Genomic DNA, 14973 nt, shown 5'->3' on the forward strand with positions numbered 1-14973 from the left:
GAGGCCATAAATAATTGAAAAAAGAAAACTTTTAATTTGAATAGGAATTATTGGTTCTTTCTAAGAAAGGAAATATCTCAGTGTTAAGAAAGGAAAAAAGACAATTGTATTTTTTATATAGAAGAGTATCCAAACGTTTGGAATACAATCTATATTGTCTCTAGAAAGTGCGAGGAACTGTTTTCACAAGATCCTCAGGGTAGGTTCCCAGTCACTCATTTATAACTAGCCCAGTGCCTGCCAGGACGTACACACTCAGTAACTGTACAACTATGATCTAGTTACTTAACCCTCACCATGACCCGTTTTTCAAATTAGGAAATCATGTTTCAAATGGATAATGTATCTCATCCTAGGGCCCACAATTCCTAGGGATTCTCATTCATCTCAGTCCAATTTGGGGGCTCATTATTCCATTGGCCAGAGCAGGGCAACCCAAGGCGCCACACCTCTTCCAGGGCAGGACACGATTCTGTCTTCTTAGACATCAGATAGCTTCTGGCACAGGCTCGCACAGAGTAAAGGTGCAAAAAATAGATGCTTGTCAATAACAACAACCTTATTGCCTGTGGTACTTTATCAATTTAGGATTATCTTCCCGATAAAATATTCCTTTAGGAGCAAAAGTGTTGGGGTTTTTTGTTGTTGTTGTTTTGTTTTCAAATTGAAGTATAACTTACAATATTATATTAGTTTCAGGTGTACAACATAGTGCTTTGGTGTTTTATACATTAGGAAAGGATCACCACAGGAAATCTAGTTACCATTTGTCACCATACAAAGTTATCTATTGTAGATTTCTGATTTGTGGTTACCATGGGATTCATGTATGTTGACCTATAAGTACACTTACTTGTTTTAAGCAGGTAATTATTTAAGTTCCAACACATTCTAAAAGATCTACATTTTTACACCCCCCCCATTTTGTGTTTTTGATGTCATATTTTACATCTTCTTGTTTATCCCTTAACTGTTTATTGTAGTTATAGTTGACTTTACAATTTTTCATCTTTTAATCTTCTTACCGGGACTTCCTTGGTGGCACAGTGGCTAAGAATCCGCCTGCCAATGCAGGGGACACAGGTTCGAGCCCTGGTCCGGGAAGATCCCCCATGCCGCGGAGCAACTATGCCCGTGCGCCCCAATTACTGAAGCCTGCGTGCCTAGAGCCCATGCTCTGCGACGAGAAGCCACTGCAATGAGAAGTCCGCGCACCACAACGAAGAGTTGCCCCCGCTCATCGCAACTAGAGAAAGCCTGCGCACAGCAACAAAGATCCAACGCAGCCACAAATAAATTAATAAAATTTTTTAAAAAATCTTCGTACTGGCTTATTTCAGTGGTTGATCCACAGTCTTTACTATATATTTGTCTTTACTAGTGGGATTTTTCCTTTTCTATAAATTCTTCTTGTTGAAGCTTTTTCTCTTCCACTTAGAAAAGATCCTTTGACATTTGCTTTTAGAGTTGGTATAGTATTAATGAACTCCTTGCTTATCTGAGAAGTTCTTTATCTCTCCTATTCTGAATGACAATCTTGCCAAGTAGAGTACCCTCGGTTGTAGGTTTTTCTCTTTTAGCACTTAAAATTTAACATGGCACTCCCTTCTGGCTTGCAAAGTTTCTGCAGAGAAATCAGCTGATAGCCTTATGGGGATTACTCGTACATGACTCTTTTTCTCTTGCTGCCTTTAGAATTCTCTCTTTAAGTTTTGCCATTTTAATTACGATGTGTTGGTGTGGGGTCTCTTTGGGTTCATTTTATTTGAGACTCTCTGTGCTTCCTGTATCTGGATATATGTTTCCTTCTTCAGGTTTGGGAAGTTTTCAGCCATAATTTTATCAAATACATTTTTGACCCTTTTCTCTCTCTTCTCCTTCTGGGACCCCTATAATGTGAATGTTAGTATGCCTGGTGTTGTCCCAAAGGTCCCTTAAACTGTTCTCGTTTTTTTCTTTTTGCTGTTCTGATTGCATGATTTCCACTATTCTATCTTCCAGATCACTCATGTGTTCTTCTGTACCACCTTGTCTGCTGTTAATTCCTTCTAGTATGTTTTTCATTTTAGTTATTGTAATTCTTCAGTTCTGACTGGTTTTTGTTTTCTAGTTCCTTGTTAAAATTCTCACTCTGTTCATCCATTCTTTTCCCTAGTTCAGTCAGCATTCTTATTACTAATGTTTTGAACTCTTTATCTGGTAAATTATTTATCTCTGTTTCATTAGTTGTTTTTTCAAGGGAGTTTTCTTGTTCTGCTGTTTGAAACAACTTTCTCTGTCTCTATGAAATTAGGTCAAACAGTTACCTATCCTGGTGTTGACGGGATGCCCTTGTGTGGAAGCATACCGACACAGTCTGCATGTGGCTCTGGTGGGAGAGCTAGATATGAAATGAGCACAGGTCATGTCTTTCCCCAGGGTGTGCTGGCAGCTCTTACCTTGGTGGGAGGTGGAGCTGGCGATGGAAGCAACAGAGCCAGAGCCAGGTGTGAGCTGGGGCTTCTCCTGTGCTCAGTGGCTGACACTTCCTCACTGGGGGCAGGGGCAGGTCCCAAGGTGCTGAAGCAGAAGCACTGAGGTTCAGGTTTGAGCTGGTTCTGTTCCCTCTAAGTGTGTGCTCTCCCTGCTCCCAGCATCGGCACCTTTGCCCCAGAGGAGCAAGGGGCTGGAGCGGGCACCTGGAGTGGGCAGCCCCATGTGCCAGTCAGCACCCCAGACCACACACAATCTGCTGGTTCCATGAGCACCAGGGAATGGCTCCTCTCTCTGCATTCAGAGGCAGTGCCAGGTCCAAGCTGGCTCCTTCCCCACAACTGTGCGCTCTCCTCGGCAAGAGCAGCCTTAGCCCTAGGGGGGAGCTGCATCAGAGAACAAGAGGGGCCCAGACGTGCACTGAGGTGGTCATGGGAAACTGCCCATGGGAAACCAGTCAGCATCCTGGGCAGTTTCATCCTGAGCAGTTTCAGTCTGCTTCCTCCGCCTTGTTTCAGGAGAAAGCAAGTGTGTGCGCGCTCTTCAGGAGCAGAGTCTAAGTTCCCCGCAGCCCCCCTGCTATTCCCACTGGTCTTCAAACAAGCCAAGGGGTATCACCTTCCCTGTACTGGACCCCAGGGCAGGGGCACCCAATATGTGGTTCAAACCGCTCACTCCTCAGGGAGGATCTCCCAGCCCATGTAATCTCCTTCCTTTTCTGTGTCTCCTCCTAGAGGCACAGGTCCTGACCTGATCGTTTCTCTTCCTTCCTGACTTTGTGTGGATCATTTTTTACAGCCTTGGTTGTACAAGAGTCTTTCTGCCAGTTTCCAGTTTGTTTTCAGTGAGAATTGCTCTACTTGAAGATGTATTTTTGATGTGTTCATGGGGGAAGATGAGCTCAGTGTCCTCCTACTCCACCATCTTGATCTTTAAAATTACTACACTATTATTGACTATATTCCCTGTATTGTACATATATCCCAGGACTTATTTTATACTTGGAAGTTTGTACCTCTTAATCCCCTTCACTTATCTTGCCAATCCCCATGGCAACCATCCAGTTTGCTTTCTGTATCTGTGAGATGGTTTCTGTTTTGTTATGTTTGTTCATTTGAATTGTTTTTTAGATTCCATATAAGTGAAATCATACAGTATTTATCTTTCTCTGTCTTACTTATTACATTTAGCATAACACACTCTAGGTCCATCCATATTGTTGCAAATGGCAAAATTTCATTCTTTTCTATTATGGCTGAGGGATATTCCATTGTGTTTCTTCCTTACCCATTCATCTATCGATGGACACTTAGATTGCTTCCATACCTTATTGTAAATAATGCTGCAGTGAACAATGGGATGCATACATCTTTTTGACTTAGTGTTGTTTTCTTCAGATATATACCCAGAAGTGGAATTGCTAGACTGTGTGGTAGTTCCTTTTTTAATTTTTTGCAGAACCTCCATACTGTTCTCCATAGTGGTTGTACCAATTTGCTTTCCTACCAACAGTGCATGAGACTTCCCTTTCTCCACATCCTCACCAACACTTGTTACTTCTTGTCTTTTTGATGCCAGCCATTCTGACAGGTGTGAGGTAGTATCTAATCATGATTTAGAATTTATTTATTTATTTTTGGCTGTGTTGAGTCTTTGTTGCTACGCGCAGGCTTTCTCTAGTTGCGGTGAGCGGGAATCTCATTGCGGTGGCTTCTCTTGTTGCAGAGCACGGGCTCTAGACGCTCGGGCTTCAGTAGTTGTGGCGCACAGGCTTAGTTGCTCCACAGCATGTGGGGTCTTCCCAGACCAGGGCTCAAACCCGTGTCCCCTGCATTGGCAGGCAGATTCTTAACCACTGCGCCACCGGAGAAGTCCTCTAATCATGATTTTGATTTGCATTTCCCTGATGATTAGCAATTTGAGCATCTTTTCACATGCCTGTTGGCCATCTGTATGTCTTCTTTGGAAAAATGTCTATTCAGATCCTCCGCCCACTTTTTTTTTTTTTTTTTTTTTTGCGGTACGCGGGCCTCTCACTGTTGTGGCCTCTCCCGTTGCGGAGCACGGGCCCCAGACGCGCAGGCTCAGCGGCCATGGCTCACGGGCCCAGCCGCTCCGCGGCATGCAGGATCCTCCTGGACCGGGGCACGAACCCGTGTCCCCTGCACCGGCAGGCGGACTCTCAACCACTGCGCCACCAGGGAAGCCCCTCTGCCCACTTTTTAACTGAAATCTTTTTTGATACTGAGTTGTATGAGTTCTTTATGTTTGAGTTCTTCATGTGTTTTCGATATTAATCCCTTATCAGACATATAATTTGCAAATATCTTCTCCCTTTCAGTAGGTTGCTTTTTCATTTTGTTGATCATTTCCTTCACTGTGCAAAACCTTTTTAGTCTGATGTAGTCCTATTTGTTTATTTTTGCTTCTGTTGCCCTTGCCCAAGGAGACATATCCAAAACAATACTGCTGAGACCGATGTCAAAGAGCTTATTGCCTATGTTTTCTTCAACGAGTTTTATGGTTTCGGGTCTTACATTTACATCTTTAATCTATTTTATTTTTGTATGTGGTGTAAGAAAGTGGTCCAGTTTTCCCAGCGCCATTTACTGAAGAGACTGTCTTTGCCCCCATATTCTTGCCTCCTCTTTTGTAAATTAATTGACCATAAAAATGTGGGTTTATTTTGGTGCTCTCCATTCTGTTCCATTGATCTATGTATGTTTGGTGCCAGTATCATACTGCTTTGATTACTATAGCTTTGTATTATAGTTTGAAATCAGGGAGTATGATGCCTCCAGCTTTGCTCTTCTCTCTCAAGATTGCTTTGATTATTTGGGGGGTTTTGTGGTACCATACAAATTTTAGGATTATTTGTTCTATCTCTATGAAAAACACCATTGGAATTTTGATAGGTATTGCATTGAACCTATGGCATGGACATTTTAACAATATTATTCCAATCCATGAGCATGGGATAGCTTTCCATTTATTTGTGTCTTCCTTGATTTCTTTCGTCAGTGTCTTATAGTTTTCAGCATTTAGGTCTTTTACCTCCTTGGTTAAATTTATTCCTAGGCATTTTATTCTCTTTGACACAATTGTAATTGGAATTATTCTCTTAATTTCTTTCTGATAATTCATTATTAGCATACAGAAACAACTGATTTTTGTATATTGATTTTTGTATTCTGAAACTTACTGAATCATTTATTAGTTCTAAGAGGTTTTTGTGTTGTTGTTGTTGGACTCTTTAGGGTTTTCTATATATGATATTGTGTTATCTACAAATAGTGACAGTTTTACTTCTTCCTTTCTGGATGACTTTTCTTTTTCTTGTCTGATTGCTGTAGTTAGGACTTCCAATACTATGTTGAATAAAAGTGGCAAGAGTGGGTATCCCTGCCTTGTTCCTGATCTTAGAGGAAAAACTTTTCAGCTGAAGTGAGTCTTTTGTATGCAGCATATAGACAGGTCTTGTTTTATCTACTCAGCCACCCTGTGTCTCATGATTGAAACATTTACTGCATTTATATTTAAGTGATTATTGATAGGTGTGTACTTATTGCCATTTGGTTCATTGTTTTCTGGTTGTTTTTGTAGTTCTTCTGTCCCTTTCTTCTTCTCTTGGTCTCTTCCCTTGTGGTTCAGTAATTTTCTTTAATGTTATGTTTGGGTTCCTTTCACTTTATTTGCTTCTATCTATTGTAGGTTTTTGTTTATGGTTACCATGAGGTTCATACATATTGACATATGTGTGTATGTACATGTATATACATATATACACATATGCATACACACACATGTACATATACATGTGTGTATGTATATATAGTTTATTTTAAGCTGATAGTCATGTAAGTTCAAACACATCCCAAAAGCACTACATTTTTACCACTCCCCTCCATGTATTATGTTTTATGACATCCTATTTTACCTTTTATTTTGTGTATACCTTAACCATTTATTGTAGTTATAGTTGATTTTACTCCTTTTGTCTTTTAACCTTCACAGAAGCTTTTTAAGTGGTTAATCCACTGCCTTTACTATATATTTGCTTTTATCAGTAAGATTTTTTTCTTTCATATATATTTTTATTTCTAGTTATGGTCTTATCTTTTCCATTTAAAGAAGACCTTTTAACACTTCTTGTAAGACCTGTTAGTTCAGTAGTGATGAGCTCCTTTAGTTTTTGCTTGTTTGCTCTGTATCTCTCCTTCAATTCTGAATGATAAACTTGCCAGGTAGAGTATTCTTGATTTTAAGTATATTTCCTTTCTACACTTTACATATATCCTGCCACACACCGTGGCCTGCAAAGTTTCTGTTGAAAAATCAGCTAATATCTTATGGGGCTTCCCCTGTATGTGACTAGTTGTTTTTCTCTTGCTGTCTTCAAAATTCTCTTTAACTTCTGCCTTGTTAATTATGTCTTGGTATGGATCTCTTTGGGTTCATCTTGTTCGGGACTCTCTGTGATTCCTGGACTTGGATGTCTGTTTCTTTCCCCAGGTTAGGAAAGTTTTCAGCCATTATTTCTTCAGAAAAGTTTTCTGCCCCTTTCTCTCTTCTTTTTCTGGGACCCCTATTATGCAAATGTTAGTGCATTTGATATTGTCCCAGAGGTCCCTTAAACTACCTGCATTTAAAGTTTTTTCTTTTTGCTGTTCTTATTGGATAATTTCCACTATATTATGTCTTCCAGATCACTGATCCATTCTCTGTATCATCTAATCTGCTGTTGATTAGGAACAATAGAGAGGAATAGTGAAACATGTTTGTGAACTTATGTCAACAGGAAAACATTAAGGAGCTGCGGTGCATTGCATGAGCCAAAGAAACCTGCCCATGAGAGTACACTGTCACACAGAAGGTCTATGAGAGCATCTTATGACCTAGAAAGAAAGCCACTGCTAGGGCGACTTCACTCTGCTGCTGAAACTCCAATGATATGAAGACCCATTAAATAGAAAGGCAAGAAGAAATGCTCAATTTGATGTAGCAAGGGAATCCAGAAATTATCATCAGAGTGAGAAAAGCACTGCACGCCACTTCCTAGCTCCTTAAGGACTTTGTTGACCTTAAAGTCCTGAAGAATTTCATAAATTGGAAATAAAAATGAACTTTTATTTCTTGTGCACTTGGAGTTCTGGGTGGGAGCTAACTATAGAATTTCTTCATCTTTCCCTATCTTAAACTAAAATGTAGCTTTTCTTAAGGGTAGGTAGAGATGGAAATACATAAAGGAACAACAGAAAAAAAATTCCTAACATCTATACAAAAAATCATTAACATAGTGAGATAATGTCTCCCAGAAAAATCTTTGGTTAATTAATGATTAGCTTAAGAAAGAAAACTAAGAATGTCAGGTTATTTGTTAGCCAAAGACAAATAAATCATGGACACTATAAAACACAATGTAATAGAATTCAACAAGTGACCTACTTTAAAAAGCTCACAAAAACCACCTCTGTATGAGGTCAAAGAGAAGTACTGTTTCAGCATTACAGACTTATTCTGGGTTAAAGAATGACAGTAAAATAACTACATGTGTGAGACTGCAAAAAATTTACTCTAGAAGATTCCTTGGTATGCACAAGTCTCATTAAAGATAATAAAATTGAAAAATCCTAATGTCCTTATATTATAAACAGTACATTTCTCCAGAGAAAAAAACATATGATAGGTAGTTTTCCTGACGGATGAGGAATCCACATAACCTAAATGTGGCTGAAAGTTTCAGTGCTTTGTTTTCCCCACCTTTAAAATCAGTTTGTCCATCTATGACATCTGATTCTAGAACACTGATTTTAACAGGATTTCAGAAATTTATTATTTAAAAATATTTCAACAGAAGAAATGTGAAAGACACATATTTTCTTTGTATCTCCTCAGTGTCCCTAGTTTCAAGTTTCGTGGAGATAGCATTGGGGCTGCAAGCACAGTACAGGAGTGTATTTTGTAAATAGGAAACAGATTATGTTTAACGTCTATGTAAACATGGGTCTGTGTCTAAAGCCAGAAAAAATATTAACAAATTTGTTCATTAAAATCCTATTAATTATCTTCACATTAAACTATGATTTATTAAAATCAGGCAACTCGATGAGAATTATCATTCTGGGTACTAATCAGCCAGAAGGTGTGCTCGTGCTTGAAATTTAATTTTGCTTTATTAAAAATTCATGCTTTGGAGTTCCCTTGTGGTCCAGTGGTTAAGACTCAGTGCTTTCACTGCTGTGGGCCCGGGTTCAATCCCTGGTTGGGGAACTAAGATCCCACAAGCCACACAGTGCAGCCAAATAAATAAATGAAATGACCTCTTCACTACTGAGATATCAGGGGGAAAGTTCATTAAAAAAAAAAAAAAGATTCATGCTTATGGAAGCTCAGTGAGTATTTGTTCTTGGTAGGTACGTTAGCCAAAAAGTATGCCTTGATGACTAGTTAGGAGAAGGAAAAATGTGTGAACTTAACAATTTTGGAAACTAATTGCAAGGCCTTTGTAAAGAAAGTATATTTTATTCTATTACATACAAAAGAAAAACAATTTTTTCTAAAAATAATATTTCCTAAATATTTCTATTATAAAGATGTCTTCAGTGACCTACTGCTGAAGAATGTCTATGTCACTATCCCTGCTATCCTAGACTGTCACATCACCAATAAATTTTCTTCTTTGGCAATGTAAAAACACAAATCTCTTTATAGGTATATAGCCCCTCGAGCGTACCCAGGTGATCTCATGTTACACTTCTCACGCTGCTGAGTCACAGATACTTTTCTCCATAAGGCGAAAGCAATCTTTAGTCCCCCCAGAATAACAGGCACTTTAAAATTACAATCATGCCTCTCTATTGCACTTGGGGTTTGGATCTGCTCCATCATATTCCTTTATTCCCAACAGAATAGCAATTGCAATTACTGGCACTTTAGAATATCTCAATCTTCCTTCATTTAAAATTCAACTGGGTAGAAAGTTTTGAAAGTGGTTCGGCACATAGTACCTAGGATGATCTCAAATTTGCTATATTGAAAACACCCTTTAGCAGAAAGCTACTGAAATAATATCCTTCTAGAAATTCTAAAATGTACAATTAAGAAAAACCTATTATTCAAGAATAAAATTATTTCAAGATTAAATTAAAAATCAAGATGCAATTAGAATCTACTTGACCAACAGATTTCCCATTCTAGCTCACACTCACCTCTCCCGAGGAACAGCAAACCAGTACTCTGGTTGCTTTCTTCGTTTGCCATACTGCTGGACCATGGCTGCAGTGTGAGTGGCAAAGGACTTTCTCATTGGTTTTCCCACTTTAATGCACAGAAACATGGGTGGAGTCTTGCTTTTCTCTTCTTTTGAAGGAAGTATATCTGAATCACACATGAAAAAAATTTCCTCATTATTGACGATATTGGTGATAGTTGGCATAAACATCATACAACATTGTCATATTAGGACTAATTAAATTTTTCAGATCTTCTTTAGCACAAAAGGAAAAAGCTTTGGATGTTTCAGGTTTGTCTACACCACATGAGATGCTACAAACTAGGAATAAGGATAAAAACCAACACACAAAACAGCAAAGGGTGGAGAATTGTAACAACCCACAAGAATACATATTAATGAACGGTACTGAGGACCCAACCATACCATAACGCAATTCAGTTTAGAACTGAAATACCTTCAAAAACCTTTTAAAACTCCTTTAGATTTAGAAATTCAAAGTGAAAAAGGAAAGTTACCTGAAAGATGTAAAAAAGCGAACTACTTTTGAAATAGAATTCTATGTCATAGTTTAATGTTCAAAATAGATAGCATATATTGCTAATTTTTCCCAATTACAGTTGAGCCCTGAACAAAACAGGGTTTAGAGGCACTGGCACCTGTGCAGTTAAAAATCTGTGTATAACTTTAGACTTGGCCCTCCATGGATTCAACCAACCATGGATGGCATAGTACTGTATTTCGTATTTATTGAAAAAAATCTGTGTATAAGTGGACCTATGCAGTTCAAAACCTTCTAATGTAAAGATATATACCCTATTGAGAAAATACTGTTCTCAAATAATTATACTACTTTTGCTATTGCATGTACAAGTTTTAGGAAGGCAGCTATACAGGCATACCTTGGAGATATTTGTGGGTTTGGTTCCATCACAATAAAGTGAATATTGCAATCTAGTAAGTAGCACAAAGTTTTTGGTTTCCCAGTGCATATAAAAGTTATGTTTATACTATACTGTAGTCTGTTAAGTGTGCAATAGCATTATGTCTAAAAAGGTACATCTTAAAGAATCCCTTATTGCTAAAAAATGCCAACCATCATCTGAGCCTTCAGTGAGCTATAGCAGTAATATCAAAGATCACTGATCACAGATCACCATAATAATGAAATGAAGTCTGAAATCTTGCAAGAATTACCAAAATGTGACACAGAGACATGAAGTGGGCAAATACTGTTGGAAACAAGGTGCCCATAGACTTGCTTGACACAGGGTTGCCACAATCTTCAATTTGTAAAAAAAAAAGAAAAAAAGAAAAAGAAATACAATATCTGTGAAGCACAATAAAACAAGATATGCCTATACAACAGAATATAAAGAAATTAAAAATGGCTTACCTTCAATGGGTACCTGAATTCTCTTTAATAGCCATAACTGAATTTCAGATTTATTATCCATTTGTGCACCCTGGCAGCTGTTGTCCAGAGTAGGTTCCAAAGAGGAGTCTGGATCCACTTTATTCATATTTTCTTCTGTAGAAGAGCCTAGTTGCAATGCAAGTGGTGCTCTCTCTTTCACCCAGGTTTTATCTGCCTGTTCATTGCCCTCAATTGGGGGATCACCTGCCTGGGGAAGAGAACTACTAAGAGTGATGTCTATTCCCACTGGCTCAATACTTTTGCCATCACTTAATTCTGCCTTCTGCAACTTATCAGGTAACTGTGACCCTTCTTTGTTCTTATTAAGGTAATATTCAATGAGCTTAACTTTATCTAGATCTTCATGTATGTTCAATGTGTTTTCCACCTGGCTTTCTGGGGAACCAGACTGCTTGTCCACCTCTGGCATTATATCTTGCTTCTCACAGGTTTCTAAATCTAGGGTCCCCTTCAATTCAGCATCACACTCTGTTTCTGAAAAGTTCAGGGCTGACTGCACCTGCATTTCTGTAGTAGAACTGATTATTTGTGATTTAGTCTTCCTTAGCTCCGCTGGGTCAAGAGAAAGGCACTCCTTTGAGGTGTCTCTTTTGTCCATTCCACTATCATTTTGAGAAGAAAGTTCTTCCAAGTCAACGAAGTCGTCTTCTTCTCCTAAGAGAGAATTTTCTTTGGCTATAGATTCAAATGCAGCCTGAGTGTCAGAAAGTTCCTTGCTGACTTTAGCTACTGCGGCAGACCGTTTGATTGCCTCTGCAGAGAATTCCAGTTTCTTTAACTTGTCTGACACAGAGCTGTCTGAGGGTTTCTTTTCTGTGTGTTCTGTTGACTTCTCCAAAGGTCTTGTTGATTTGGAATCTGAAGTGATGGTTCTCTCTCCATTCTGCTGCCGTTTTTCTTTGTTGAGAGATTTGAACTTACTGAATGGGTTGATATCCTTTTCTGAAGCCAGGTCTTCCCACTCTCCAGGCCTGTACAGAGGACAAAGATCCTGAGGTAGGTCACTGTGGGGGGAAAAATGGTGGGTGCACATGGAATGTTAAAAACAAAAACCAAAACAAAATGGATGAAAGGCAAAAACCAAAACAAAACCCAGCCAAAAACCAAAACATAAATATACTAAAACTTAAATTTATGTTTAAAGGACTTTAAAATAAGGAAATGAAATCCAGAAATCGACTTCAAAATGAAAAATAAAATCAACTATAAAAAGTGGCAAAATAAAGAACCATGAGAGTTGCTCGCATATCCTATTAGAAGCAAATGAATGGTATTTGAGGTCATTTATGAACATGGAGATGTCACCCACCAGATTTTTAATGATGAAATAATGTTTCTGATTTTCATGAAGGACAAAGGAGAGGGACTGTTTCAGTACTATGACTAAAATTCCTTAGATATTCAAGGCTTTTCCTTTTTTATAAAATAGTACATAAACCAACTACCTTAATTCTGAATGGCTCATTGACTGAGTAGCTACTCATTTAACTGCTCTATAAAATGACTGACACTGAACCATAATTTTGGAAGATCTGATGCTTCCAATAAAAGACATCCTTCTACTCCTGAAGGAGATGCAAGAGGATGATTTCCACTATTATTGTGGATATATAGCACCTGCTCCATTTTACAGTTTAAAATTTTATAGTTACCTGGGACACAGTCAATTGTTTTTCCTTAATAACAGATGCTTTACTACACAGATTTGAGGTTTTATCAGTTACTCATTGCCATAAAGTAAAACTGATATTGTAATAAAATGAAAGAGTTAAGAAATTTATACTAATTATTATAAGTAAGAGCTCATTCAATTTACTTTTCTATAAAATTTTGAACTGGGACACAGTTAATTGTTTTTCCTTAATAACAGATGCTCTACTACCCAGATTTGATTTACACAGAAAACATTGATTAAACATGCTCTCCAAAGTGTAAAATAAATTGTCAAGAAACACTTTTTTAAATCTGTATTTCCGCTTACCCTAGTGTCGATAGTGGGTTAAAACACAGAGGTATAAAAACCCTATTTAAAAATGATATTTTTGGATTTCAGAAATAAATTTTCTAAAAAGGCTAGATCATATTCAGGTAATACTTTATTCTTCTTGCTTTGAAATAATTATGACAATACTCAACAAAGTGCCAGGAAGTTCAAGTTACTGAACTTGAACTGTCTCCCCAAAGTTACTGAATAAATCACTTGCATGGAACATCCATGCTTTTCCCAATACAAAATAAAAGCCTATGTAATTGTTAGGCTCTGACAAATGCTTTAAAAAGCCTCTAATTCATAATTCATTACAATTCAATAATCATTCATCGAGCCCCTAAACACCACATGCTAAAAGACAATTGTGACAGTATCTCTGTTCTTCAGGAACCTGCACATACAAAAGTGTTCTGCTCAACGTGAGCATCTCAGGAGATGTTAAAGATGCTTCAATCCTAGAGTCAAATAAGTTAGTGTAATGTAGTATAATTTCCATTTTCAGACCCAAAATTTAATTTGGCATATTAAAGGCCAAAGTAAGTCCTGTAACAAAGAAGCCCAGCTTTTCACATACTTAACTAGCAAATTAATAAGCAAAACCATCTTCCATGAACACCTAAGCCCCTTCCTCATCTCTTCCTTCTCTAGCTAGCTTGACCCCCACAAAGAATGCATTCGACTGCACTCTAATCAGCCTCCTATATTACCTTCTTGTCTATCCCTCCCTTCTTGTTCTACCTAATCCAAGCCGGGATTAATTCAGCCATCTCTTTTTCTGCATCACAACTGTCAAGCTCTGCCGGGGCAAAGTACATAGTGGTGTCAACTCGCTCTGCTGTTAATTAATGTTTTCTAGACTCAGCCAGAGACCTAATAATGACCAATAATCCTTTCGGTTGTTCTGTTCCTAGTCTCCGTGGCAGCTGGAGTTACAAAATGTCTTACACAAAATATATAAAGCCTGAAGGTGAGGATGGAGAGATTTTACACACGCACATACACACACACACACACACACACACACACACTCTCTCTCTTTTAAAAACTATTTGCACGTGGCAGCTAGATGATTTGCACGTCTTGTTTTACCATACAACTTTAAATAATGAAATTTAAACTACTTTAAACAACTGATGGAATTCTGAGGTCAATACCAAGTTCATTTCACACTGATTCCACTACCACATTCTATTTTGCTCATTGGTGCACATACTGTTCATTAGCCTAAGAAGTCTTTATATACCTGCATCCACGGTAGCAATCACTGTACAATTCTGAAATAATTTCAACACATTAGGAGCCAATTCTCAACTCCTCTCTCTCCCCCCATCTACAGCATTAGGCCTGGATCATGAAACACAATCTCACATTGAGAGAAATCTTTCTGTAAGAATGTACCTTCCCTATTATTAAAAGAATACTTAACATCCTAAGCTGAAGATGTGTAACAGTATTACTCCACTGAAGCCATCATTGGGCAAGAAATGCCCCTATCTGCCTGTGCATCCACTTCCAAACTTAACTGTATCTTTACCTACTCTTATCTTCTTTCCTCTTGTCACCTCATGTTCACACTTTCTTCCCAAAAGTGACTCTTTCACTCCCTCTCCTCCTTCTCATCTAAGATTCCAAGGTAGCTGGACACTCCTTCACATGGTTCTCATGGAATGCCGTGTGCACGTCTGTATCTACAGTGTTGTTCAATTACCACTTCTCTCCACCTGTCGCACCCAGTAAACTGCAGGACAGGGGCCGTGACCCACTTATCTTCATATCCTTGCCACACAAGAGACGCGCACTAAGATGCAACAGAAGCCTCATTCTGCGTGAATAAAAGATTCC

The 14973-nt window shown here is 38.3% G+C and overlaps 1 protein-coding gene and 1 long non-coding RNA gene across 4 annotated transcripts in view; one reads left to right on the plus strand and one right to left on the minus strand.

Moving 5' to 3' along the window:
* Nucleotides 1-14973, plus strand: part of LOC132530361 (uncharacterized) — a 74221-nt gene that overhangs the window by 47698 nt on the left and 11550 nt on the right. The window lies entirely within an intron of this gene.
* Nucleotides 1-14973, minus strand: part of NCOA7 (nuclear receptor coactivator 7) — a 144825-nt gene that overhangs the window by 36168 nt on the left and 93684 nt on the right. The window contains exons 9-10 of one of the 2 annotated variants that reach the window (XM_060167530.1): nucleotides 11100-12145; nucleotides 9681-9849 (exon numbers count right to left, since the gene is read on the minus strand). In XM_060167530.1, coding sequence (XP_060023513.1) covers nucleotides 9681-9849; nucleotides 11100-12145 — 1215 coding nt within the window. The remainder of the gene's footprint in view (nucleotides 1-9680; nucleotides 9850-11099; nucleotides 12146-14973) is intronic. The other variant, XM_060167531.1, reaches the window with a different exon arrangement.

Source organism: Lagenorhynchus albirostris, chromosome 12 (genome assembly GCF_949774975.1).
Source record: "Lagenorhynchus albirostris chromosome 12, mLagAlb1.1, whole genome shotgun sequence".
Taxonomy (NCBI): domain Eukaryota; kingdom Metazoa; phylum Chordata; class Mammalia; order Artiodactyla; family Delphinidae; genus Lagenorhynchus; species Lagenorhynchus albirostris.